Source organism: Mycteria americana, chromosome 6 (genome assembly GCF_035582795.1).
Source record: "Mycteria americana isolate JAX WOST 10 ecotype Jacksonville Zoo and Gardens chromosome 6, USCA_MyAme_1.0, whole genome shotgun sequence".
NCBI classification, from domain to species: Eukaryota; Metazoa; Chordata; class Aves; order Ciconiiformes; family Ciconiidae; genus Mycteria; species Mycteria americana.
Genome location: NC_134370.1, coordinates 25657469 through 25685360, shown reverse-complemented (window position 1 = coordinate 25685360; position 27892 = coordinate 25657469). Strand labels below are relative to the sequence as shown.

Sequence of the window (27892 nt, the reverse complement as noted above, 5' to 3'; positions counted from 1 at the left end):
TGGGGGAGCGAATCGGAAGAGTAAAAGTGATAAAACTCGTGGGTTGAGATAAGAACAGTTGAATAATTGAAATAAAGTAAAATAATAATAATAATAATAATAGACTATACAAAGCAAGTGACACATGATGCAATTGCTCACCACCCGCCAACTGACACCCAGCCCATGCCTGAGCAGCGGTCACTGCCCCAACAGCCAACTCCCCCCAGTTTATATGCTGAGCATGACGCCATATGGTATGGAATAGCCCTTTGGCCAGTTGGGGTCAGCTGTCCTGGCTGTGCCCCCTCCCAGCTTCTTGTGCACCTGGCAGAGCATGGGAAGCTGAAAAGTCCTTGACTAGTATAAGCACTGCTTAGCAACAACTAAAACATCAGTGGGCTATCAACCTTATTCTCATACTAAATCCAAAACACAGCACTATACCAGCTACTAGGAAGAAAATTAAATCTATCCCAGCCGAAACCAGGACAGTTGTGCTGGTTTGGCAGGGAGACCTACCAAGACTCCAGCATTTATGCATACTCATGAAGTCACCTTGTGATGGGCATGATAAAGTTAAACCAGGTGAGCTTCAGGCTATGTGAGTGGGCTGTAAACAACTTCAGTGGCATGCTGATGTACCCTAAATGCAGAGAGGACCTTTGCTACAAAGCATTAGGTCTCACCTGAAAGCCTACCAGTCTTGCACCTGGACTGAACGCTGTACCAAATTTCTCAAGGAACTTCAAAAAAGTAAAACAAAAGTAAAGTATTTCCTCAAACACAGTGGAAGGAGATCAGCCTTCTGTTACAGAGGCTACAATACAAGCCTACATCCACACTAAATTACAATACACTGGAGAGGTATTTGTGAATTGCAGTTTACTTAAAAACATGTCATAAAACACCGATTCCTGAAACACCAGAAACACCCATTCACACTCACCTGGTGCCATCTCTGCCAGTAAAGGCTCCGCAGCTGGCAGTGTAGAGGGCCACCAGCTCCACTTGCCACATCCATGGGGATATCTGTGAGAGCTGGTCCCATTCAGCCCAACGGATGAACCGCCCAGCAAGCAGCCTACATCCAAACCCTACTACAGCGAACACTATTACACCCTCCTCTGCTACGGGCAGGCTTTTAATCCAGGCTAAAGGATACACATCAAGCACCAACAACAACAAAAAGGGAAGGCAGAAACACTCCCTGCCCTGCTCCCCAAAGCACATGCTGCCAATTAGAGAAGTGAAAATGATACTAGGTGACTCTTGTGATCAATTGTAACCCACCCAATCCACTCAACAAGGTAGCAAGGAAAAAATTCACTATAACTGTAAATTTGGCCTGGGACCAGGCCCAGCCCCCTACACCAGGGCAGCTGGCAGTGCACTCACTCCTCCTGCCCCCCAGCAGCTGAGGGGCTCAACACACCTAGGAGAGAGGTGTTTGCATGCTCTGCTTGGGCAGGGAAACAAAGCCCCAAAGACCAAAGAGGGTCCCCAAAGAGGGGAGCAGGACAAGGTGAGGCACCCTCCAGGAGCAGGCAGTGGGGAGCCCAGGGCAGCAGTGCTGTCCACACAGTTCACTGCCCAGCACCATGGACACAACAGTCTTCTTGTTTTATACAGGAAAACCAAATTTTGTATGTTTATGAACAAAATAGTCCAGACAAAAGTTGTCTCTGCTCCCCAGAGTGCTGACCACCCTGCAACTGCTTCTGGTGGAAGGCCGACACCCCTCAGCAATTCAAGCAAGCAAAAGGGTACACATGCTTCACCCCAGCATCCCCATGGGACAAGCCCTGAGCAGACTTGCTGCCCTCTCTTCCCTCTCTCCATGCTCCAATTTCTTGATTGGGATTTAAATTAATTGCAAAGATGGGGGAAGAGTTTCCAAGTTACCTACATTGTGGTAATGCAAGGTCCCTGGGCTGGGGCCATACGCCCACACTGCTGGCATGCCACATGGCCACCACAGGGTCAGCCCAGCCCTGCCACAGTGCCTGGTGCCACCAGACATGGGAAGATCATGAGTCAGGCAACTTTTTGAATCTTTCCCCTTTGCCTTCTGGGTTTTGGCAGCTGGTGTGTCCTGTCCTCCTGTCAGCAAGCGCTTCTCAAAGCTGAGGGTGGCCAGAACATCTCTTTGGAAATCAAGGGATCTCGAGCCATTTGGAGGTTTCTAGAAAAGTATTGTCAAGTCAAAAGCAGAGCAGCAGTCGGGAAGATAACCTGCTTTGTTAATTAATTTTGTTTAGAGAGGAGGGGGATGCACCCAGGAACCAGCTGCCGGCAGTCCAATGTAGAGAGCAGGACCAGCTGCTCCTTCAGAAGTCGACAAGCATTGCCTGGGTCTCTCGGACACAGGTCTGGAGGACATCCAAGTGCCAGGGGGTTTGCAGGGGTTTTCCTCCTCTAATTCTATTTCTTTAGCTCAGAATCAGGCTTAGGCTTACTGCAAGTATTGTTTTCCCGCCGATTTCTCTCAGTCGGTGAGCTAAGGAAAGCTACCTGCGAAATGCCCGAGGAAGCAGCTCTTCCAGAGGCCATTACGTGTGGTTCCCCAGAGAGGGACGAGAGGACACCAGCGGCCACCAGATGGCGCCGTTGGCCCGTGGCCGGCCGGCCGGGCGGCGAGGCGAGGAGCGGGGCTGCGGCCCGGTTCCCGCCACGGCCGGCGGCAGCAGCTCCGGCCGCCGGTCTGGCCCGACTGCGGGGACGACCACACCCTTTCTAGCAACTACCGTGGCAACCACCGGATTGGGTCACTGGAAATAGTAAGTTACAATAACGCAGCTGCAGGGGAAAACATCTCGGTCTCATCTATGCAGAAAAAAAGTAGCCCCCCCCCTTACCCACACAACAGCCAAGCCCTAAACACAGCATAGCAAGATTTCTTAAACGAAGAAGTTACATGTGCCTAACAAAGATTCACTTAAGGTGTGTTTTTAATAATGCCACCATGGATCAGTAAAATACCTAAGGACAAAGGTCCCTTGTGAGCTACTTCCTCAGCTCTCCCACCTGTGCTAGGCCCGGCTTCAGGCTGAGCACTGGTGACTCACACTAGCACACCCAAACCTACTCCATGAGGCACACCAGGTAAGATTAGTGAGCTTTTTGTAATAGCCGTTTAGTATTTCAGTGCTGATAGGAGCACAGGCAAAGTAAACAAAAAAGGTACTGAGTTGCTAACAATGCAAAATCATTAAACAGAGTCATTACTTTAGCATTAGGATCTTCCCCCACGGATCCAGGACAAAGAACGTCCCATGAAAACACCCACAAACCCTTGAAAGATTTCTGATGTGTGCGCTGCTGTTAGCCAGCAGTAACTGTACTACAAGTACTGCCATGGAGTTGGTTTCAGCAGAAAATTCTCATTTAAAAACACATGCTGTAGTAAAGGTAAAATGTTTGGAGCTGAAAAAGTCTGACTGCGTGCCATCTTTAAAGGCCTGTCAGCGCTCTTACCAACACCAGTAGATAAATGAGTGTAGATATTAACCAAATCTCACAGTGTATAACACCCCACATTTTGTCTAATAGCATTTTTATAAACTTTAATTGCATATTATTTTTCAGAAGTTGCTGTGCAAAAAAAAGTTTGCCTCTTTTTACATGAGCATCAGTATCAAACTCACAGCTAAAGTAGAAGATGCTGTATGCTAGGCTCAAAGAAATTCATTCAGTTGTTTATTGCTTTCCATTTGACCTGGCAGCACGTGGAAAGACAGACACAACGGGCAACTAAAAGGCAGGTCCAGGAACAATCATGAAAACGGAAACATCACTAAAATACAATGAATGCACACTACAATAATTGATATCATCTGTGTTTTTATTCCTATTCCAGCTCAGGAACAGAAATATTCCACTGCAAAGGGAGGCTGACAAACACAATAAAACCGCTTGCAACAAATGTAGCCCTTCCATGCCACATAACCCAACCAGCTTTTTCTTCGCATTTTCCTTTCTGCCAGTTCACAGGAAGCATTTGTACCTGCCATTAAGACACTGCTGCCACAGGTGCAACCCAGTATTTGTCATCATTAGTGGCTTACCTTGCATAGAATTGCTTCTGTCTTTGCTGACTGGTATGATAAGGAAACAAGGACCTTTGGCATAAGCAGGGCTGTCTTCTGTTTGCTCGGTTCTACTTCCTATAGAAGTGCAGTCACCATAGATTTAAATGCATCTTTGTGCCTGGTAGATGGACTATAGCAGTAATGAGCCAAACATCAGAACAGGACATATAGAGGGCAGTAAGCACACTCTATTACTACCTGGGGCTTTATCCCAGCGATAGCCAAGGGAAAGGTAAAAACCTGTGCCCCAATGCTTGGGGGAGAAAGGTTGCCATGCCCATTCCAAAATAGTTCCAAACAAATTTCCTGGTTTTGAATTACTGCAGTGTGCAAGAGGCAGATTTAAGAATATACCACACCAAGCTGAACCATGTGAAGAGTGCAAGGTTAATTGAAACAACCTGGAGAATTTCTACAGCACAGCAAGAACATAATCATTCAAGTCACTCAGACAGTAACTTGCAAAATCCAGGGCATCATAATCTCGGTGAAAGGATTTTTATTTATGAAAGCGTGATTAAGTCTCCTTGCAATATCCACACAGACAGCCCCTACTCCAGCTGTACCAGGCAGGAATGCAATGCTACAGTTCACACAAACAAGATGCACAGCCATGCTCAGGTCATTGGTTACTCAAGTGTTTTTATTTTATTCAGAATGACACCTGAGGAAAGGCTGGCTAGCACTGAAATTTATCATTAAGGCTTCCTACATGGTCTAACAAAATGGAGCTATTTAAACTACTGACATTCCTTACCACAAAACTCCAATTACACCACCAGCATCTGTAGCACACTTGAAAAGAAAGTTTGAAAGCCATTTTAAACCTCACTTGAGAGGTGTCAAGAGATAGATACTGAACTTCCTTTTCATGCTCAAAGTAGTGATTTATGTCAGAATATTTGAGGAAAACCTCACATTTTCAGAGTTGTCTTAACTACTGCAGAGCCCTTTTATTTCTCCAGTTGCCTATCAGCATTGTAATAAATTAAACTACTTAAGGTTTAAAGGCTAAGAACCAGTAAAGTGATGCACATGACAACAGAGTAAAATGAATAGGTTCAAGCTTTCCATTACTAATTTGTACCAAGAGTCAAAGAGAAACTCTGCAGGATCTGCTTTTATTTCACTTGCCCATTTTGTGACCTCAGGAAAAACAGCTAGAGGTGAGCAGACAGGGAAGAAAAGGGTTGGAGTAGTTGTTTCTTTAAAAAAACCCAAACAAACAAAAAAACAACAAACAAAACCCACCCAAATACACAACACCGAAACAAAACACCCCCAACAGCAACAACAAAAAAAGAAGTGTCAGACCACTACAGCGCTATCAAAAGCTTCCAAAAACTGAGAAACATCAGTATTGCAGCCATGCTGCTTTAAGGGTGCAAAAGACGGAGTTCTTTATTTGCCCAGGTGCTACAGCTGGACAATGCATACAGGCACACAATTCCCCCCCCCCCCCAGAAGAAGCCTGGACACACTTGGTGAGGCACCAAAGATGGTTACACTAAAAAGAGAATCCATACTAAAATTCAAATGTCTGGCCACATGGTCTCTAGCTTTAAGTGGTCTAGCACATAAAAACACTTCAAACGAAAAATAGTTCATGAACATTAACATGCAGTGAGAGTGCAACAAATTGCACCTTACATGCTTCTGCCATCACCAAGTGGTGGAAGTGCTCCTCAGAAAAGGGCATTTAGTGACAACAGCAGTAAAGGTACTCCAAAGCACAAATACTGCTAAACCTTCTCTTCGTCATGTAACAAACCTAGTCAAATACACTAGCAAGCCTGCTCAAGGGCCTGAGCTAGAAACTAAGCTCTGCTCTATCTTCCGCAAAGAAGGTGGCTCAGCTATTCCACAGCTAAAGCCTGAACACAGGCAGTTTACAAGAGTACTTAACTTGAGAATTTGAGAGCAACAATGCAGGATGGAACAAGACCTCGAGCAAATCACTACGACTTTTATGGGGGTTAAGTCTAATCCAGCATGAACCACACACAGCTTGCAAACCAGAGATAAAGCTTCCTGATCATAAGCTAGCCACCTGCCCTATAAAGGAAGCTGCTGTGAACTACAGACTGCAAGACTAAGTATCAAGATACCCTTGTCAGTTATGAGAGACTGTAAGAAGTAGGCTCCAGGCACTCCCCTGAACTCAATTAATCCCCATTCTTAAATGTAAGCACTGTAACTACATGTATTTAATGTATTCCACATTAAAAGCATTCACAGCTAGTTATGTTTGATCCTAAGGGATCTTATGTTCACAGACCAAATACCCCTCATAACTCTGTTCTCTTTTAATTCTATCTATCTTGGAAAAACAGGGAGAGTTTTGCCGTTATTCTGCATGTTTCTGGACTTAAAAATTGATATCTGCCAAGATTTATTAGTCAAAGGGAAAGCAGAATCGGATGCATTTTCCTCCGTCTCCATTTAAAATTAAGCCTTTATTTCAGTCATTTTAAGCAGAAACCTCTCACAGCAGTTGGGATAAGCAGGCTGTTATACCATTACACTGTTACATTCAGTTGCAGAGATACATCTCACTTCATACAAATATAAGCAGAAGGTGTGTTTGTGGTGAGGTTTTTCACCCCTTGGGCAAAAGCATCAAGGAGCAGTTCTTAAATGTCTCAGTGTGCCAAGTACATCATTCTGCACTCTCTGCATCAGGAGGCCAACTAGTAATGCAGTAAATCTTGCCCGTGGAACACAGGGGGAATTAAACCGTTGTGTCATGACAAATCTTACCTGACAGAAAAGCACATTCAACTTGCTTGAGGAATCCAGCCGTTCAGTGAAAACCATCTATATTCAGTGTTGTCATGGGTGGGGTAGGGGTCCTTAATTGCACAAAGGTACAGAGCACTACTTCTTGGATTATTTTAAGTTAAAAGTTAAACTTAACTGAGCACTACCCTCACATCTTAACTCTTAAAATATCTGAGGCACAAGTATGTGTGTGTACTTGTTTTATTCATAATTTGTCTTGGGATACCAAATGTTTTTCTACTTCAGGTGATTTAACAAAACTGTTGACCTCATTTCAAAACATCCACTGATCCATTTTTCATTCAATGGCAATATCGAATGTTAAAAGGAACATAAAAACAAACATGCACACAATTGTACAGTTTTCATAGATGTCTATTTCATTATTTGTGGGTAGCGCATTAAACAGTTAAATACATTTAAATAATGTTTAAGTGACTGCACTAATGCAGAATTTTAACTAGATGGGTAACCAATTTAACTAGAAACCAGCTAACAAGTAACTGTCTAAATACTTCAAATACAGCTCTTGTTCTAGGTCATCCTTCTTGGAAAAAAAAGCCTGCTGGTCACATTGGAAATACATTTTAAGGCCAAATTCTTCTGATATCCCTTCTCTGCAGCAGTTTCTTCACCTTTTTAAGCCTCCAATTCCAGGCCAAGACCAAGTTTATGGCCACCAGCATTGATGCTCTTTCCATCTATCAGGGCAGACAGCGTAAGCTTCACACCTGTAAGATTTTTAAACAGCATGTTTACAACATACAATCAGAGTAGCTTTCATGCAACTCAACCCCTGTCATTACAAGTCCCAGTTGTAGCTCTTTTTCTATTTCATTACTTTCCTCTTAAAGATTTCTACAGAAGAATCCATTTACCCATGAAATCTATTGAAAGCTAGTCATGTGAATCAAGCTAGATGCTTTTTTGTAAATACCATGCTATAAAGTGGATATACAAAGACTCTAATTGGTAAGTACACAAGAGCTCTCCTTTTCTACATGAAAGGTGTGCAAAGAAGAAAAATTATGCATAGAAAGACAGACACTTGTACCAAGGGAGGGATGGAATGAAACTACGATTTTTATTGGTTTTCAAATAAGGAACTAATCAAAGGTAATATAGCATTAACAGGTGTTTTCAAATTTAAGCAGAACAAGTTAAGTTCTGGAAGGTTTTTGTACTAAATATGAAGAGCAGGAAGTGTGTTCTTTTGAAGAGTAATCATTATTTCAAGACCTGCTATTATTCAATACGATGTGACCGGAGAAAGCAATGCTAAAAAAAGAGACTGCTTTGCACAGCCTAAAGCTAAGCTATCAAACACAATACAGTCCACTCCTACACAAACCAATGAGGAATATGATGCAGTAATACCATTAGATACAATAGAATTTGTCTTGTTTAGAAATAGGTTTGATGTGCAACATAAGCTACTGTAAAACATCTACTTTGCCTTCAAGACAAAATTATTCAGAAGAATGGAACTGCATATAAATGCATAAATCTCAAAGATTTTCTTTGTGATGCATAAAAGATATGTATGTGACATAATTCATGTGATAACCCTTACCTGGCCTCAGGGTCTGGGTGTAACCCACTCCAACTAGACTAGAGTTGTTCACTTTGGCCTGAAAAAAAAAAACCAAGACAAAAGCAACTGAAATGTCGTAACTGATTAGTTCTTTGTTATCATTCAGAAGCTAGAATAACTATGGCAACACTCCCATTATCAACTTAACCAAACTTTACTTGTTCTTTCAATATCTCTGTGCTTACTGGATTCTCTCTTCCCAGCTATGCCCTTGCCCCTCAACTTACAGCTGAAGAAGTAACATTTAAGAGCAGACAGAATGTAAGGGCAGGGAGAACTGTTACTGCAATGTAGTTTGGCAGGTGAACCTCCCCACTCCCCCCTTTACAGAAGGCCATAGCAATTTCCCACCACAGTGTCCCAAAACAAGCCACTTCAGAAGAATCCTCCATGTTCATATTATTACAAAAGAATTAGTATCTTGCAGGTCCAATCAGTCAAGCAGCAAACATTTCAAATATCATCATAAACAATACGTGCAAAATCATTTATGTCACTCTGCATCACTTCCTCTATAGGATGACTCCAACAAATCCAGGTTCAATTCTAACTTTATAACATACAGAAAACTTTTCTGCATATCACCTTTTTAACCAGTATCGCCAGAGTTCTTACCATGAGAACGTGACAGAGGTCCCCAAAAACTGTTTTTAAAAAAATTCTGTAAACTTACAGAACTAGACATGAAGTGTTTCTTTTTCTTTTTATTTTCTTTAATAAATACATTAAGTCCTCTAGAGTAGCACAACATTTGACAGTCAGATTCTAAAAGAGACTTTGCTGTACGCAACATTAGAGAATTTAAATACTGCTGGTTTAATTATAACTGCCTGGATTGTAAGAGTAATTCCTACAAGACTTCTTGGCCTATTACTTTCTTTTGCACTAACAACACACAGATTTGCAGAAACTGAAAATACACTGTGCTTAGCATAACCCTTTTGGTTAGAGCCATACTTACAGAGATAGAAGCAGTGGAATCCAACTTGTATTTAGCCGCAATGCCAAAGCGAGTGCTGTTGCTACCTGCTGTCCAAGCCAGGTTTACAGCAGTTTCAAGATTGTCACTCACTTTCTGGTAAATTGACCCACCAAATTCTGAACCATCATTGCTGCACAAATTAAGAAAAAAAGTTAGTTTCCTATATTTACATAATCCCAACACTTTTTTTTTTTAACTACTTCAAATTTTTGTTCAAATGAGAATTTCTAAAGTTTGAGCTGTTTCACATTTTTCGACAGGAGAAGGGGAGATGAACAAAGGCTTCAGGGCAAAATTAAACTGCAATAATTCATGGGGAAAAAAAAAAAAGAAGATATTTCAGAGTGCTACAGCTAGTTCTCACACTAATGTTGAGCTAAGTACTTGAATGTAATTCCAGCTTGCATCCTTACCAAACTAACAGATAAATGGTAATAGTTAGGAAACAGGCGTTCTGAATTCTATGATTACTGAATACATACGATATTCCTAAAGAATTAGATGACCTTTTTAAAAATCTGTCACAATGTTTGACATTAGTAAACTGAAATAGAATTCTTACAGCCCAGACTATAAAGTGTTCTGTAGCTTCCTCCCGTACCCCTCAATTTCCATAAACCCAGACAGACACAATCCCCATCCTTCCCCTCCAAAAGGACAAACTTCTACCTCAAAAAGTTATTTCCTAACTAAATGCACTAGAACAATGCCAATTTTAACTTAAGACTGAAAACATGTTCTTCAGTAGGTTTTGATCCGCTTGCTCTGAAGAACATTTAAGATCTAAAGGTAGCAAGTCTGAATAAAGTTCATAAACAAGATGTCTTACACTTGTTTAGTTACACTCTGTTTCATGCATTCTTCATCCCAGACAGGCAAGAAGACAAACCTACTCAAAAAGTCCAAAAGCAAAACTCTAGTCTTGCTCCAGAAACTACTCCTGGCTTACTTAAACAGTGCAACACTAATTACTACCTCTAACAAATCTACTGCCCTTAAATTATAGCCAGATAGAATTCAATTTAATGGGAAAGCTGGAAAAAGCATTATGATCAGCTCTGTGTAACTGAACTATTGCACTTCCAATTTGGATGTACTTCAGTATTTGGTAAACTGTAGCATATATTATGCTGTAAGTGCTAACAAGCCACAGGTATTTACTGTTTTGAAAGAGAGATACAAAGTAACATTTATAATTTATTTGGAGTACCTATTGAAAAATGCACTCCACTTAATGGCCTTGCAAGCACCTCTTGGTATTTCAAGCATTTGTATTCTGACTAGAAGGAAAGGTAGAGAAAGCCTGCTTCTGTAAATCTGGACACGATTTTCAGTACTTACACGTTAGTGTGCAGTTGGAAGTCTCCAGTCTTGTAACCCACAGAGAAGTTATTTCTTGTCAATTTTGATTTGGCACTATCAAAAGTCATCTGATAACCAGCAAGCCAGCCTTCATAACCAAAGACAGCTGAACCGTGGATTGCAGGTCCAGCAAAATCAAAGTCAACATCACAACCTAGGTTTAGGCATTCACGTTTATAAGCTGACTTAATTTTACCACTTTTCTTTCTGAAACAGAGAAACAGTTATCTTAAGACAAGGCTTGATCTTCCTTAATGAACTGCCAAATTCAAGCCATACAACTCTACACAATGTATCTAAATGCCACGCACATGCATACTCTACACTGGGCCAAAGCACATCTAGCCCATCAAAAAAGCACAGGGCTACCGCAAACAGGCATTTTGTGATCAATGTAGAGGTATTTTCATGCCCCCTGCAATCTTCCAAGTATTTCTATCCCAGAAAATAAGCAAAGTGGGCTGTTGTGAAATGTCCAATACTAACTCTGTAGAGTAAGATGGGATGCTAAGAAACAGAAGCCTTTAGCATTGGGATTTGCTAATTTGGATCAATAGCAACCCATACAAACATCTCTCTCAATACAGCAGACCAGATGAACATTTACTGACCATGGTTGTACTTACTGCCCTAAATAAGGTAGAGTTTAACAATTCTTACCCTGTATTTGGTGAGAAGGTTGTATCAAATGTCAACTTCAAGCCTTTGGCAATCTAATTGAAGAGGGAGAAGATAAGATAAAGCTATAAATTCAGTTCTGCTAGTTAAGCAAAACAAATAAATACTCCCCTAATCTATTACCTGATCTTCAATTGCAATTTCTGTTCCCAGAGTGTTATCTGTGTTCCATTTTTCTGTGAAAGTCAGCCCATACTCAGCCCACTTGTATTTGGTCTCCAAGCTCCCATTCACTTTTCCAGTGTCTGTGTTTGATGAACCAGATGTTGTGAATTCCTAAAAAGGACAGTGTCCATGTTATACAGACGATACATGATCCTGAAAGCATTACACAGTGCCAAAAGAGAAAAGACTTTTCTTCAGCAAACATTAAGATCTTGTTATTCTATGCAACAAGTTTAACAACGTTAGACAACTTGCCAGGGGAGAAGGAGGAACAACATGGACAAGAAGAACTAGACGATTCATGCCCACATGGAAGCCTCCCCCCACTCCCCATCTCAACTGCAGTTTCTGCCACTATTACAAAATGTACAGGTTTGCAACATAACTCAGAAGGAAGACAGTAGTTACTGTAAGTATTCTCATTAAAAGCAGAAACAAGTTATTGAAATATAAGGTTAAGTCTGATACTCCTAATGAGCAAATTAAAAAATCAAACCAAGAGCCGAGAACACTATAAGGCACATAATGCAACTCCACTAAAATTCTTTAAGGATCTCATATATTTTCATTATTCCAGTCAACCACTTCCAAAGATAAGTTATGTACAACGGTAAAATGTCATAGAATGCCATTATTTTTCAACTTGGGGATGGGGTGGGTGGTGGTTTGGTTTGGGGTTTTTGTGGCTTTTTAAGAGAGTTCTCAATGCACCAGCCTTTCACACAAGCCATACGCACATGTGTTTTTACTGGCATCTATAAAATTCCTATTCCCCTGACACTTTGGTTTAATGACACACAGGAAGAACGTGAATGTTTGAATTGTGAGCTAAGGCAACAGTTTGATTTTATGCTTCTAGTAGAGTCTTACTTGGAATTCTTGAAAGTATTTTAAAGTTAGCAATATCACTCACATCTCCTTACTAAACTAAGTAGTCCCTGTCATCTCTCACTATTTAGATTCTCACAGAGAACAGAATGAATAATTTCTGTGTACCACTATTCAGTAACTAAAGGCAATACCTAGTAGAAGTGGAAGTGTGGTTTGCAAATATATGTTAAGGAGCTCTTTCCACTGAAATATTAATGCCCTCATGGTTTAAAAAGTTTATTATTTCAACTTTTTAAACGTAAGTCAAACTTTTGATCTCTGACTTCCTCCATGCACAGTATTATTTTCAAATCGACTCCTCACACTCACCTCCCCCAGAAGGAAACATAGATTTGAAATCACAAGTACTTAAGCATTCGTATTCTCACAGTCCAAGACCTACTGCACATCACAAGCGCGCATGAGACTGTTCTTTCACGGTGGCTGATCAAATTTAACCACAGCTAAGACGTTTACTTGTATTATGGTAGTGAACCACTAAACCATCCACACAATTGCTTAATTCTAGTAAGGTCTATTTCTTGGCAAGTGACAGGGACTACAAAACTTCAAGTCCAAATACCTGCAGCTTTAACTTCTTGCTTTGTGCTATTCCTACTGCACAGGGTATATGTGACTGCAACCACTGTGGTAATGCTTCAGGAGCAGCAAATGAATACATTATCTCTTATCTCTGCTTTAAAACATCTGCAGTACGTACATGCCAGCACTTTCTGCTCCTGGAAAGGATGGCTTATAACTGATACAGGATTCACATGAGGGCTTGGATTTTTCAGAAAGTTTTACCAGTATTACCAGTAGTCTTCGAAAGAAATAAGCTAAAATAAGAACAACTACATCTATAATAGGGCTCTTGCAAACTGTGCTTCAGTTGGGATACGGACTTCTAGAAAAAATACAGCATATAACCCACAGACCTTGTTTCTAACAGCCAGTTACACTGTTAAAGCTTCCAGTTACAAAAAAAAAAAAAATCTACCTTTATATCTTGCAAAGTTTGCTCTAGAAATAGACAGAAGTTACAGAAGGCACTGCTTGCATGACCAAGGTATCTTGCATGGAACATTACTGCAACACTTTAATACCTTTAAAGAGGAGCCAAAGATTCAATGTGCTAATTCACTGCCAACTACTTCACACAAGCATCAAGATGCCAGAAATTTCTATCAAATACAAACAGCATCACAAGGTACTTTAGAAATAAATTCTGCATACTATGATTGATATATTAAAATAATTCAAAAATGTGTCAGCTATTTGTTCACCTTCAGATATAAGACGAGAGACAACTAATAAACCTTTTTATGTTACAAAGATTACTAATCAGTGTGATACCTCTGTTACATTCAGAAGTAAGTCTGATCTTTAGGGGCTTCTGAAATTATTTTACACCAAAAGTTTATTACTCATATAACCTATAAACTACTGAACAGCATCTGGAAGGTGTCCTTTCTAATTAAATATCAGAACACATCCAGAAAAAAATATAATGAATAAAAGGTATTTAAACTCACCACTCCACTTGCAGATTTTGTTTTCACATCCAGTTTCACCAACCCAAAACCTTAACAAACAAAAGTCAAAAGTTACACCAGTAGGCTTTAACTAAGACCATGCACATTTTCCAAGAAGCTGGTTTTCCAAGCTGTCTCAGCAGCGTGCCACGTATATACATATATAAAAACAACCATAAACTGACTCCAGTAACACTGAAATTTTAGATGCCACAGCAGGTAGAGGAGGCCACTCTAGAACAAGCCAGAAGTTCTGTTCTATCATCACCACATAGAAAGTGAGGAGTAGCCTCTCAGTTGTACACTGTACATTTAACTACCAAAAGATGACTTCCAAGAGTAAATTTAGTGACAGACAAAATGCATTCTTTTCTGTTCCCGGGATGGCATCAGCTTTGTAGTCAATGCCATTTGAAGAGCTATCCCAATGCATTAAATTTGTCTCTCAGCACCAAGAAGAAAGATCTCAAAGTAAAAAACTGTAAAAGTGAAGTCACTGGGAAACACAGAGCCATTGGAACTGTAATATAAGTAGGTTTTATGGAGTGTCAATTCACATTGTTACCCTTAGAGCTGAGCAACAGTCTTGGTGAAAAAGCCCCCCCATGCATTCCCAAAGACCAGAAAGAAACAGCACTGTAATGAAGCAGAATTTACCTATGCAACTGCCTGGTATTAAAGCATTTTAAAATGTTGAAGGATTCTTTATCTCAATAGCTATCCTCTTTCTATTCCAAAAAAGGGTATAATGTTACAGTGGTATATATCCCTTTCTATATCAAGAAATGTTGTGGCACAGACAGATGGATAAACAAAGTGTACTCTTAAGTTAAATTACACCTGATGCCTACATTCTTGCATACTTGTATATCTCGGACATTTATGTGGCTAAAGCAGTAAGATCTAACAGATTTCACACCAAAACAGCCCACAAAAAGCGTCCAATGATGTTAGTGAATAGTAATGATATAAAAACAATACACCTTCCCCCTCCCCAGAAACACACATTTGAGCATTCAATTTTACATACAAGCTTAAAAAGGCAATTCATTGCTGCACCACAAACACCATGTTTTATAAAAGGTACTATTCTTACCATATCCTTTATTGAAGATATCTCTGGCAGATTTGCCAAGGTCTACATAAGATGGAGGAATCGCCATTGGAGCTGAAAGGTAACAGGCTAATTAATAGTGAACCTTTTACCATTGTGTGTGCACAAAAAAATGCTACCACAACTCTTTAAAGATACTCTTTAAAGCAGATTCATATATGAAGGCAGTTAATAGACAGATGGCTCAAACAATTACAGTATTCTGTGAAACACCTACAGATTTTCAGTGATGGTCACTGTGAACACTGACTATTTTCTTGACTGAGGTAATCTGCTTGTAGAGAAAAGGCATTACAAGACCACCCAGTTCTTAATTTTTCAAGTAGATTTCTCTGTACACCTTTACTTACCAGAAATCAACTAATAGTTCACATTTCCAAAGTTGGCAGTTACCACCAAAACCCAGAAACTTGAAAAGTTATAATGCAGACAGTTACTTCCTGGAGTTCCACAAAATCAAATTTGACAGATGCTTATGAGAATTACCTGAAAGGACCTACAAGGTTGTATTTTCAAAATGTAAAAAGAGTGCATATCTGTTTTGAAACATCATTTGCCCCATATTTTAAATGGCAGACATACAATTTAAAAAGGAACATCTAATGCCACTAACTAGCAATCAATCTGATGAAGTTTCTCCCCCCCCAAATGTACAAGAGTTTAAGTTGGAGTGGTTGTCTTGTTAGTTTAAAACAAACAAGTACTAGGAGTGCTGGGTCAGTGAGAAAAGCTCTCTTTAAAAGTCCCTTTTGGGGACAGGGAAGCTCTGACAATCTCACTGTTAAAGAACCTGTCATTCAAGACTAGTTAGGACCCAGTCTCCCTGGCCTGATGGATAGATACCAGCCTAAGGTCTCACACAGGCCTGTATGGTCCTCCTCCCTGTGCAGATACACTCTATCTGTACCTTCCTTCGGTGACTTGTTTTCCCATGATTTCAATAGCAAAAAGCCACTGTTACAGAGGCACTGTATTTTAAAGTTTTAAAATACAGAAAATGGAGCATATTTCAAAGAGTTAATAACTGCCCCCATGTTGTGAAAGGGGGAAGAAAAGGGGGGGGGGGGGGGGGGAACAATGAAACTAACTAGATAAGTGCCATAAAAAGGCTAAACACAAGCAAACAAAAATCTTTATCTTTTCAAACTGATTGGTCACATTTCTTTTGCAGAGAAAGTCAGATTAACATAATTGACTGTTTATCTTGCTCTTGTGTCGGGTTTCTTTTGTTTTGTTTGTTTTAAGTAAATGGAAAAATATCCTTAGAACCCCAAAAATAACAAGGGCAGTACTCTAACATGTTAACTTTCAACTGAAAGCAGAAAAGATTACTTTCATTTTTATATAGTACTTTTAACCAGTATTTAAATTTTCAACATCTGGCTATAGAATTGCTTATCTTCTGCAGATCTCCGCAAGATCATAAGTGTATTCAATAATACAAGATCAAGGCAAGCTTTTTTTCCCCCCCTCTCAAAAAGGTTTACTTCCATCTTTTCATGTCCTTATCTACATAAAGGGAAAACTTTCCTGGAACACCACATTCAGAAAAATTTCCTTTAGGGCACCATTCCACTAGACAGACTGTTGTTTCAGAATAGCATCCACATAAAAAAAAAACCAATCCACTAATTACACCTGCCATATATAGCCTAATTGTATGAACTGCTACTATTTAAAAAAAAAAACCACACCACACTATTTTAGCAAGCAAAAGTAAGGCACAAGACTGTTTCTTATCTTTCTACAGTTTCTAATGCAGTTTTCCAGAGTACCTTACTCCACCTCCGTAAGCCATAAGAGGATAACTTCAACCTCCAGTGAGCAAAAACATTTACATTCACAGTTTAACTTAAAAAAAAAAAAAAGGAAAACAAAACAAAACAAAAAAAAACAACCCAAACCCTTCTTTAGTAAGGTGTTCTAAACTCTACAGCCAGGTCACTACAGCAAGACGTCCAATGCTTGCTCAAGAACGTAAAACAAGTTTGTTTTCCCATAGAGTTAAAGTAAACTGTATCTTAAAAAACAAACAAACAAACATGAAAATGACTTGAAGCATTTGAAGCTTAAAAAGTCTTAGCCCAAGTTCAAGTCCATAATAAATAACATGTCTTGAGAAAAAAAAAAATTCTATAGCAGAACAGATACTAATCCCAGTGACAAGACATTAAATGGTTCCTATTATTTATTCAATAAGCAGCAGCAGGTTGTAGACCAAATTACGAGAAAGTGTGGGAACACTGCTCTTTCCCCTCTAAATTTCTCCTGTACAGCAACTGTACAATTCATTAGCAGTTTAAAATAATTTAGAGGTTTAGCTATGCGTTTTTCCTTTAATGAATAGGTCTCACTTCTAACTAGCATCTTGAGAAGAATAATTATTTCTAGTTTTAAAGTTTTATACTAGCCTTTAGCACAGACATGCTTTTACAGTATAAATAAACAAGCTTTTTGCATTTGTTTTCAATGTTTCCAATCTGGCTAGACAACCATTACAGACAAGAGATTTATGCTAAGCAGTAATGTCCTGAGAAGTTAACAAACTGGTACCTGTGTCTAAATTCAAAGGATTACTAGAGTAAAAAGGACATTGTCATTTTATCTGGCCTAGCTAAGCACCCTTCCCACTGCAAGAAAATCAACCAGTATTTGTCAGATGTTCCAGCCTATAGATGCAAGTTTTGTGACAAAAAGTTAAAAGAGTACAACTGTCACACTGCTGTTCTAATCCTATACTAACAGGGATGGACAAGGACAAGAGAGAAAACTAAGAGTTAATTTTGGTTATACTAAATACCTGATAAGCCAGTGCCACCATCAGAATGCTCATTAAATGAAAACAGGGCCAAAAAAAAAAAAAAAAACACCCACACCACCATTCCTGTGTCCTCCAATGTTGACAAGTTAGCTAGGTCTGCAAATTCTTATAATCAAAAGTAATTTTCTTCAACCCTATTTTGAAGTGTCTTTCACTAAAAACTACTGATTTAAAGTGACTAAAGTATAAGTACCATTTAACAACAAGAGGTTTGTTGTGAAAGCAGCTATCAGATAATCTTATTCCTCACTTCAAAAACACAGATTCTACTTGAACCAAGTGGGAGCTCCACCCTGATCTTTGTTTCATGCCACCCTAAAAAAAAAAACCCTTTAATTAATCTGTTACTCAAGAGCCACAAACATGCTTTCTTCTTCTGTAAAAAGAAAAAAAAAAACATTCCAAGAACAGAAAGATGTAGTAATGTTATCAGAATTATTATATTGCAGTTTTCCTTCGAGGTAATATTTCAAAACTCTCTCACACCCTACAATTAAAGGAATGCCAAGGACTTCTAGAAAGATTTCTAACAATTTTAAGATCTCAGGATACTGAAGATCAGGCTAGAGGCTAGATCAGGCTATAATAAAAAAACCTAAGTACTCATGCAATTTAAAAAAAAATGCCAATCACTACATCGAAATTGTTTTCCAGTAGCATAAATAGCAACAGAGAAATTTATATTATTCAAAAAATACTTCGTTAAAACACATTAGACACACCACTAACCTTTAGACTTACACTGCTACTAAAGCTTAAAAAAAAACCCCACCTCATTACCCTTGCTTCAACTCTGTCCCTACTTACATCTCGGAGGTGGACACGCTAGCCTAGCAGCCATAGTTAGGCCAATTTAGAGACTCTATGGAGAAGGGAAAGAAGATTAAACATCTGAAAATTAACTACGTGTTCAGAAACTGAAAGCAGGGGCAAAGCAGAGCCTTCCGGAAGAGAAGGACACCAAAAGGGAGAACGGGGATGCAAAAAGCCCGGCCGGGACGCATGGGGAGGCGGCACACCCTTCCAGGGAAGGGCCCGGGCGGCGGCGCCCAGCGCCAGGTCGTTCCCCCGCGCCCAGGCCTACCGCTCCCGCCAGGCCCGCCGCCAGGGCGAGCGGCGCCCGCTGCCGCTGCAAGGTGAACTCCTCCACGCGGCCATCTTGGGCATCCCGGCCTGACCCCCTCCTGCCGCCCTTTATGTAACCGCGGCCCGGCCCGGGCCCGCACGCCGAGGAGGGCGCGGCGCCTGCGGAGGCCATGGGGGGAGGCGGAGGGGGACAACGCGTGCGGAGAAACCCCCCCCTCCCGGCTGCCCCCGCCCCGCCCGCCCGCCCGCCCGCCCCGCCGTTAGCCTGGACGCTGGGGAAGGCGCCCCCGGCCCCGCCGCCCCCGACTCCGCGCGGCCCCCAGCCCCGCTCGCCACCCCTCCGCCCGCTCGCACACGGGCGAGCCCCGCCCGCCTCCCCTGCTCCCGCGGGGCCGGTCGCGGCGCGGGCCGGCACCTGGCTAGCGCGAGAGGGCGGCGGGGCCGGGCGGAGCGGGGCCGGGTCTCGCCGTGAGGAGGCCGCGCTGCTGCAGCCGCTGGCACTGGAGGGCGAAGTGAAGGAGACACCGATCCGCCCGCTCGCCGCCGCCGCGCAGGACCCCAACGAGCCGGGGCCGCCCCGTCCGCCGCCTCCCCCGCCCCCCGCACCGCGCCGCCGCTCGACCGGCGGGACGCGCCGCCGCCCGGGGCCCAGAGCCGGGGTGCGGCGGGAGACGCCGCGCCCCGAGCGAGGAGCCGGGCGGGGGCGCCGCGGGCCGGCAGGCGCTCGGAGGGGCAGCCCCGGCGGCGGAAGGGGGGTCCTGCGGGAGGGCGGGTCTACGGTGGCGGGCGGGGCCGGTAACGGCCGCACCAGGCGCCGGCTGAGCGGGGGGGGGGAGCGAAGCCTCCTGAGGCGCAGCCGGTGGGGCGGCGGCGGCCTTCGGGTGCCATTCTGCAGGGGGAGCGGAGCTGGGGAGTGACAGAAAGGGCCCGGGGAGCCCAGCACCGCCCGGGGGGACGGAGGGGCAGAGGGCGCCGCAGGTGCCGGCTCCTCAGCGGGCCTGTGGCGGCCACACCCCAGCAGCATTTCTCCTTCGGAGAGTTTGAGTAAATAGACATTCTCCCCCACATGGGGATGGGAGGCTGAAGTGCGGCTCTCGGCAGTACTTACAGGAGGATCCATGCCCAGTGGCAGTGCCCTTCCCGAGAAACTACTAGTCTTCGTTTCAGGGCCCACCTGCCTCCAGTCTTGGCACACCGACTTGTGAAGTCCTTCACCTGGGAACAGCCACGGTCAGCGGCGTTTGCCCGGAGAGCGCTTGTCAGAGGCAGCCGTTCTCCTCAAGCCCCCAAGAGCCCTTCCCCACAATGGCCAGCCCTTGCAGAGCTCTGGGGTGAGGACGCACTGCCCAGCATTCCTCCACAGGGATGCTCACCTTCGCTCTCCCACTTCCCACAGCTCTTTGAAACTCTGAACACATTACACCTAACATGCTCTCCTGTTGCTACCCCGGAACCCAGACACACAGCAACATCTAGTATCATGGCTGATCTGATAGCTTGTACTCCATCTAACAAGGTTTGCTACCTCTTTCAGAAGATGCCACAGTCTCTCCAATTGCCTAAGCTCCACTTGTACCTTCCAGTCACCTCCCACCACACACACAACAGAAGACAGCGTATCTCAGGTGAAGAGAAGCAATAACCCTCAGAAAGCTTTCTTAGATAGTGCTGTCCTCATCATAAGTAAGACATCTTGGAGAAAACAGTCAAATGACTGGTCTGCAGCAGTCACTGCACAACTCTGCCGGAGGAATCCCTGAGTCACCAATGCAGACCATTACTAGGCCAAGGAACTGCGGGACAGGCATTTCTGAAATTCATAGTTCTCCCCTGCTTACCTGGATTATGACACAATCAAAATTCCTCAAGAAAGTAAAAATAATTTACAAATGCAAGTTATACTTGCATAGTATGAAAAATATATTATCATCCAACACTACCAATTTACCAGAACACATGGTACAACAGTAATTTTCCAGGTTATTAAAAAGAGAACAGATTAGCAGCAAGGCCCAACACAATGCCAGTCAGCACCTGCTAGTTATATCAAAAGATAAGCAACTGATTTTTTTTTTTTTTGGTGCAAGTCCAAGAGTTTCACATCAGAAGACCCAACAGGTTAGTAAGTTTCATTTTGATATTTTTAAATAAGACAGCCTGGCATTCCACAGAGAGATCTGTATTGATGAATCAAGAAGGAAAACCACATGCTGAGAGAATAAATAGCAGTAGGAAAAGAAAATTAGCGTATCTTACTGTGCATGGGAACATACATTAGGAATAAATAGAGATCTGATTAAGTAAAAATAGATTGTGGCATAAGTTGTTCATTATTTAAAGACATACATTTATTATTCATACCCATAGTATAAATCCATTCTGAATAAAAGTTCAGTTATTTACATGAGACATCACCTTTTTGCCTTTTTTTTTTCCTTTTAAAGATTAATATTTTAGTCATGGTTCAGCTTTATTTTTAGCAATCCAGGAACGTAATTACTGCTCCACCCTGAGCAAAAAAAGCAGTTAATCACTTGCTTTGTGAGACAAAGCAGAGACATAGTCTGAGACAGACAACAGCACACAAACTCCTCTGCATTAACATTCCAGGCTTCTGTAGCAACAGCCCCTGCCTGCCAGTGTTTTTCATTCTCGCTGTCCCGATTCCTCACTCGTACAACCATGCCTTATTTCTCACAGCATATCTGCTAAAGCTCAGAGTGCCAAGAAAGGTACACCTGAAGGCCTGCAATAGCAAGCCATCTAAATTACTCTGGACCTTTCTTCTTAGCACCCTCCTCATACCATTAAGTGCACACACCTCCCATGCAGGTGCGCTCACTCTAAGTGGGCTGGTTTTTCATTGAAACTAAGCAGCTCTGGGGTTTTGTGCCACTTGCAGTTTAACTATTACCACGTCATATGAATATAGCCATGCATATGCGTAACTGACATCACAGTGTCATATGTTTTACTGGTGCCTTGGAAAAAAGAAACCCACACATCACTACATAAGTTTACTACAAGAACATGCCATTGAACAGAAACTCTGCTTATGTCTCCATATATTATAAACACAATTATTTAAGTAGTGTATGTGACCAACAAAAACACAGCAAGTGGCTACAGTGCATATCAGTGTCCATCAAACAGCTTAGGTAAGTTTATGTTCACTTCTAACATGAGCCTGAAGTCATTATCTGCTCTTCCCTCCAGATGCAGATATTCAACTTGAAGATTCGGCAGAGAAGAAACCTTAGCAAAAGTCTAGGAATGAACAACTAAGTAAATTAGGACTCCTCATTCTGAAACAAGTTGACCTAAGGGATATAGCAGAGATTATGAAAGTATAACCAGCAGAGAAAGGGTGGAAAATAGTTGAAGTTAGCAGGAAACAAGTTCAGAACAAGCAAAGCAAAGATTTTTTTTCCACCAAAGGAGTGCCATTCAGTGGAATTACCTGTTACAAGAAGCTAAATGTTTATATGGGCTCCAGGGGAAACTAGACAGGTTTGTGGAAGAGAAATCCAGTGAGGATTACTAATTGCTAATCCATTCAACCGTTACACATGGCTGTATGGCCTCTTTGGAGTCAGAAAATCCCTGAGCTGCAAATGGAGGTGTCATTTAAGCTTACCCTATTCTTACACCCTTTTTTTTAGCCATGTGTTGCCTAAATCATTGCTTAATTCATTGTCTCAGGCAGGAATATTAGGCTAGCTACACCTTTTGTTCAATACCATACAACTGCCCTCATGCAAACCAGGCACCTGGAAAGCCCTAAGAGGGCAACCAGAAGAGGCCCATACTGCCAGGATCCTTTAGACTGACAGACTTAATGCCCTTAATTTTTTTTCCCCAAGCAGTTTTAAGTAGCCTTCTTTCAGTTTAGCTTAAATAATTAGGAGGAAGTTTAACTTAAACCAGATTCCAAGATACTCTTAAAACAACAGGTCCACACAGAAGCCAACACATTTAAATCATCTGATACAGATACATATGTAGATAATCCCTTAGCTCAGAGGAACACCAACAAATATTAGCCTGCGATTTTAGAGCTGAGAAGGCAAACAGAAAGCAAATCTGAGAAAGCCAACAAGGGAACCAACTTGTTTGCAGGCCCTACTAAGGCTAATGGAGACACAGATCACCTTACAGCTACACAGCTAATGAAAGTTGATTGCCCATAGCTCTACAGCCAAAGCAAACTAAAAATCCAGTCCTTATTATGGCCTGTGGAGACACTGCACACTCTTCTAGTACATGTTCAATGCTAAAGCACCCTATCCCCAAATAAACAGTAAGAGGAATGCGGAAAAGGTTCTGTTAAAGAGGAAGGAGAAACTGAAATGAAAACCAACCAACACAGAAGAGCCTGTACTTATTCCTTCTTCTGGTTTTATCTTTGGTTGATCGTAAATTCTTTTCTTTCATTTTTCTTTCTGTTGCAGTTTCCATTGCCTCAGGATTTTTTTTTTTTTTTATCCTCAGTAGCTCAAAGAATGAGCAACTTTTTAACAAAGCTAACTACTACATGATAGATCTACAAGCCATCAGATTTCCTGACACCCTGAAATAAGTAAATTAATATGCTTCATTCCTTGGAGGAGATACCTCCTGGAAAGGGAGGGGCAATCAAGTAGTCAAATGCTGATTTGTAAGCAAAACACAACCATTCATGCAAAACTCACCGAGAAACTCAGAGAGATATACCCAGTGTTCCTAAATCACTTATGTGGAGCAATAGGTTTGAGTGATTGGTGCAACAATTCTCACCTGAAGTAACTGAGAACGACTGCTCATTTCTGCTGTATCATTGACATTTCTGCTCATGGTGCAGACTGTAGCAGTTACTGTATCAGATAGATGCATGGCACTTAGTTTTAGAGGTTACAAATTTTTCAATTATCTCACGTTTTTCATAAGAAGTTGAATGAGGATTACATGCCTCAGAAAACTCAGTGCATTTTACACCAAAGAAATTACATCACAGAGCAACAGACCTCCAAGACTTTACTCGCCTAGCTGAAAACAATTTGGTTGCCTCCATGAAACTGATTGCTTCTCTCGCTGTAAAGCTTGACCTGGTGAGGGACACAGGTGCACAGGATGCTGAACAATGTTTTTATGGCCATGTCTCTCGCTAAAGCCACTGCAGGGCTAAGCCTAAATTCTGCAAATAACAACGTGAAGGTGGGGGGGAACAAAGCAAAGCTGAGCTATGGTGGAGGAGGAAACCTGGGAGGTTGTGCCTAAGCCATTGCAAGTTATGCACAGTGTTCAGAAGTGCTAAGAGGGGGCTTGAGGAGGGGGAATGGATAACAGTTTGCATCCAAGCAAATCCTTCCCTGAGAAAAAAATGTGCTTCCCTGGCATCACAACCTTTTACATTATTTATAGGGTGTCCTTATTATGCTCAGAGTATTCTGATGATGGTCTTTACTGTAAACTGCTCTGGATGTGTAGCTCTAAACCTGAAAGCATCTCTACAGTAACAGCACATGTTGTTGGCCATTTGATTTTTGAGGGACTAAGTTTTCTTCTTCAACAAATAAACAATGTAAAAATCTTAATAATGTTTGCTGTCATCCCAACCTGCACTTCAATCAATTTCTCCCTGAAGGTAAGTCTTTCTTAAGGTCACCTCTCTTTCTAGGGTGCCTGTTTGTAGAAGGCTTTACAAACATAGCAAGTGATGGGAGGCCATCTGCAATAGTCAAGCTGCAGGAGCTTCAGGCTGCTGTAACCTGAGCTTGTCCCGAATGGCCTCGGACTTCGAGGAAGCTGCAGCCAGGGACAGGCTGGCAGAGGTCTGAGATGGGTGCGTGCCTTGGCTCCTGGAGGCTGTCCCCTCTGGGTAGGTAAGGCAGCTTGACTCGGGGTAGGGCCACACTGTGGGACATGGGTCTTTAAACAAGTGGAAAACCGCAGATTTCTGGAAGCAGATGTGTTGGGGTAGGTCGGTGGTGCTGAGCGACAGGACGAGGCTGAGATGGACAGCAGGGCCCCGCACCGTGCTGTGGGGAGTTGCTTTTTGGTTCTGGGTGCACCGTTCGGCTGCAGTGGGTAGATGCAGTGCCAGTGACCCTTGAGTGAGCTCAGGACCAGCCATTGCCCACCCTTAAAGAGTGTGGGGTGGCCTCAGTTTTATCCTAGAGGCACATAGGAATAAAGTGCCTGCTGTACATATCTGCTCTGTTCTTCAGCCCCAGCAGTCAAGACACTTTGCTGAACAATTAATTCCCTGGCTGCTGCCTTTCAGGAGCACAGGCAGTGGAGGGCAGGCTTTCCCGGCTGGCTGAGCACGGCCAGGTCGTGTTGTAGGAGGGAAACTGAGCTATAGATGCTGAGATAGAGCCCAGAGTTTCACAAAAGGGTGTGTGTGTGTGTGTGTTTCTGCCACCCTTTGTAAAAGCAAACTGACATCCTGTATTACACTGAGTGCTCGCCGGTAGCTCCCGCACCACCCAGCAGCACATCCCATGGGGAAACAGACAGCATAGATGGAGTTGACCTAAAACCGATTGATCTGTGAACAGCTAGAGTTTCACCAGAGCAATCTGATGCAGCTGGTTATCTGGGAGGAGAGGCTTATCTTGATAGGGCCAACCTGTTATAAAACCTACAAGAAGTGATTTATCTATTGATCTATTTTGACAGCTCTCATGCTAACAAATACGAAAGTAGTGAATGAATTACGTTTTCCACCTCCGTGATTGCCTTGGAAAACTGTGTGGACCACACCCTCACGTGGCATGGACATGTGCAAAGTGAGCAACCTTTGCCAACGTATGTGAATTCTCCAGTCCTTCAAGGGTTTGCATTTTCATCTGAATATAAGATATTAGAACACAAAAATAAGATCTGTGGGGTAATCTACTCTCTCTGGCAGCTTTTTCCTGTTTCACAGAAATTTGACTCTGTGTGTATGATGATGTTCTAGTTAGTTACCAGGTGCTCAGTGCAGGTCTCGGTGCAGCAGAGCTGATGATAGTGATTCTTATAATTAGGTTTGCCTACCAACTCCCAGTAAAATGTCATATTTTAGCCATACATTATTTCATTGACTCCTTTTTATTTACTCAGAGTGGAGGTTCTAGTCCAGAAATTTGTGTCAGCCTGAATGTTTTCTCAAAAGTTTTGATTAAAATGTTCAGTGCTTTATATGGGAAAAATGCTGTTTACCCAACCGAAATAGTTCTTACAATGGTTTAATTGAGAAGGCTCTGTGCTTTTCATGTTGAAAAAGGTATTTCACAGAATCACAGAATCGTATAGGTTGGAAAAGACCTTTAAGATCATCAAGTCCAACCGTAAACCTAACACTACCAAGACCACCACTATACCATGTCCCTAAGCACCTCATCCAAATGTCTTTTAAATACCTCCAGGGATGGCGACTCAACCAATTCCCTGGGCAGCCTGTTCCAATGCTTGATAACCCTTTCAGTGAAGTAAAATTTCCTAATAACCAGTCTAAACCTCCCCTGGTGCAACTTGAGGCCATTTCCTCTCATTCTATCACTTGTTACCTGGGAGAAGAGACCGACCCCCACCTCTCTACAACCTCCTTTCAGGCAGTTGTAGAGAGCCGTAAGGTCTCCCCTCAGCCTCCTTTTCTCCAGACTAAACAATCCCAGCTCCCTCAGCCGCTCCTCATAAGACTTCTGCTCCAGACCCTTCACCAGCTTCGTTGCCCTTCTCTGGACACGCTCCAGCACCTCAATGTCTCTCTTGTAGTGAGGGGCCCAAAACTGAACACAGTATTCGAGGTGCAGCCTCACCAGTGCCAAGTACAGGGGCACGATCACTTCCCTAGTCCTGCTGGCCACACTATTCCTGATACAAGCCAGGATGCCGTTGGCTTTCTTGGCCACCTGGGCACACTGCTGGCTCATATTCAGGCGGCTGTCAACCAACACCCCCAGGTTCTTCTCTGCCAGGCAGCTTTCCAGCCACTCTTCCCCAAGCCTGTAGTGTTGCATGGGGTTGCTGTGGCCCAAGTGCAGGACCTCGCACTTGGCCTTGTTAAACCTCATACAATTGACCTCGGCCCATTGATCCAGCCTGTCCAGATCCCTCTGCAGAGCCTTCCTACCCTCAAGCAGATCAACACTCCTGCACAACTTGGTGTCATCTGCAAACTTACTGAGGGTGCACTCGATCCCTTAATCCAGATCATGGATAAAGATGTTAAACAGGACTGGCCCCAGCACAGAGCCCTGGGGAACACCGCTTGTGACTGGCCGCCAACTGGAGTAAACTCCATTCACCACCACTCTTTGGGCCCGGCCATCCAGCCAGTTCTTTACCCAGCGAAGAGTACACCTGTCCAAGCCATGAGCAGCCAGTTTCTCCAGGAGAATGTTACGGGAAACTGTGTCAAAGGCTTTACTGAAGTCTAGATAGACAACATCCACAGCCTTTCCCTCATCCACTAGGTGGGTCACCTTGTCATAGAAGGAGATCAGGTTGGTCAAGCAGGACCTGCCTTTCCTGAACCCATGCTGGCTGGGCTTGATCCCTTGGTTATTCTCTACATGCTGTGTGATAGTACTCAGGATGATCTGCTCCATCAGCTTCCCCGGTACCGAGGTCAGGCTGACAGGCCTGTAGTTCCCCAGATCCTCCTTCCGGCCCTTCTTGAAGATGGTCTGAAGATATTTCAGACATCAGAAGATATTTCAGAAGATAGGGTTGAAGATATTTCAGACATCACATGGAAGGACTGCCCTTTTGCTGTCTAGTAAAACTCACTCACTCAATCTATACATTTCAGAAGGATCTCCCGTGGTACAATTTGGTGATTGATTTCTCCAAAGGGTGTATTGATG

At 42.7% G+C, this 27892-nt stretch overlaps 1 protein-coding gene across 3 annotated transcripts; it reads right to left on the bottom strand.

Annotated features, from left to right (window-relative positions):
• Positions 1 to 6507: 6507 nt before the first annotated feature.
• VDAC2 (voltage dependent anion channel 2) lies at positions 6508 to 19607 on the bottom strand. 3 transcript variants are annotated; one of them, XM_075505145.1, is made up of 9 exons: positions 19474 to 19607; positions 15134 to 15205; positions 14038 to 14087; positions 11591 to 11743; positions 11450 to 11502; positions 10769 to 10996; positions 9407 to 9557; positions 8425 to 8482; positions 6508 to 7582 (listed from the first exon to the last, which is right to left on the bottom strand). In XM_075505145.1, the coding sequence occupies exons 2-9, from the start codon at positions 15198 to 15200 to the stop codon at positions 7491 to 7493; spliced, it is 852 nt and encodes a 283-aa protein (XP_075361260.1). In that variant the 5' UTR covers positions 15201 to 15205; positions 19474 to 19607; the 3' UTR covers positions 6508 to 7490. The 3 variants fall into 3 exon arrangements, with proteins under 3 accessions (XP_075361260.1, XP_075361259.1, XP_075361261.1); XM_075505144.1 differs by lacking the exon at positions 19474 to 19607 and adding an exon at positions 18780 to 18828; XM_075505146.1 differs by lacking the exon at positions 19474 to 19607 and adding an exon at positions 18166 to 18184.
• Positions 19608 to 27892: the final 8285 nt, after the last annotated feature.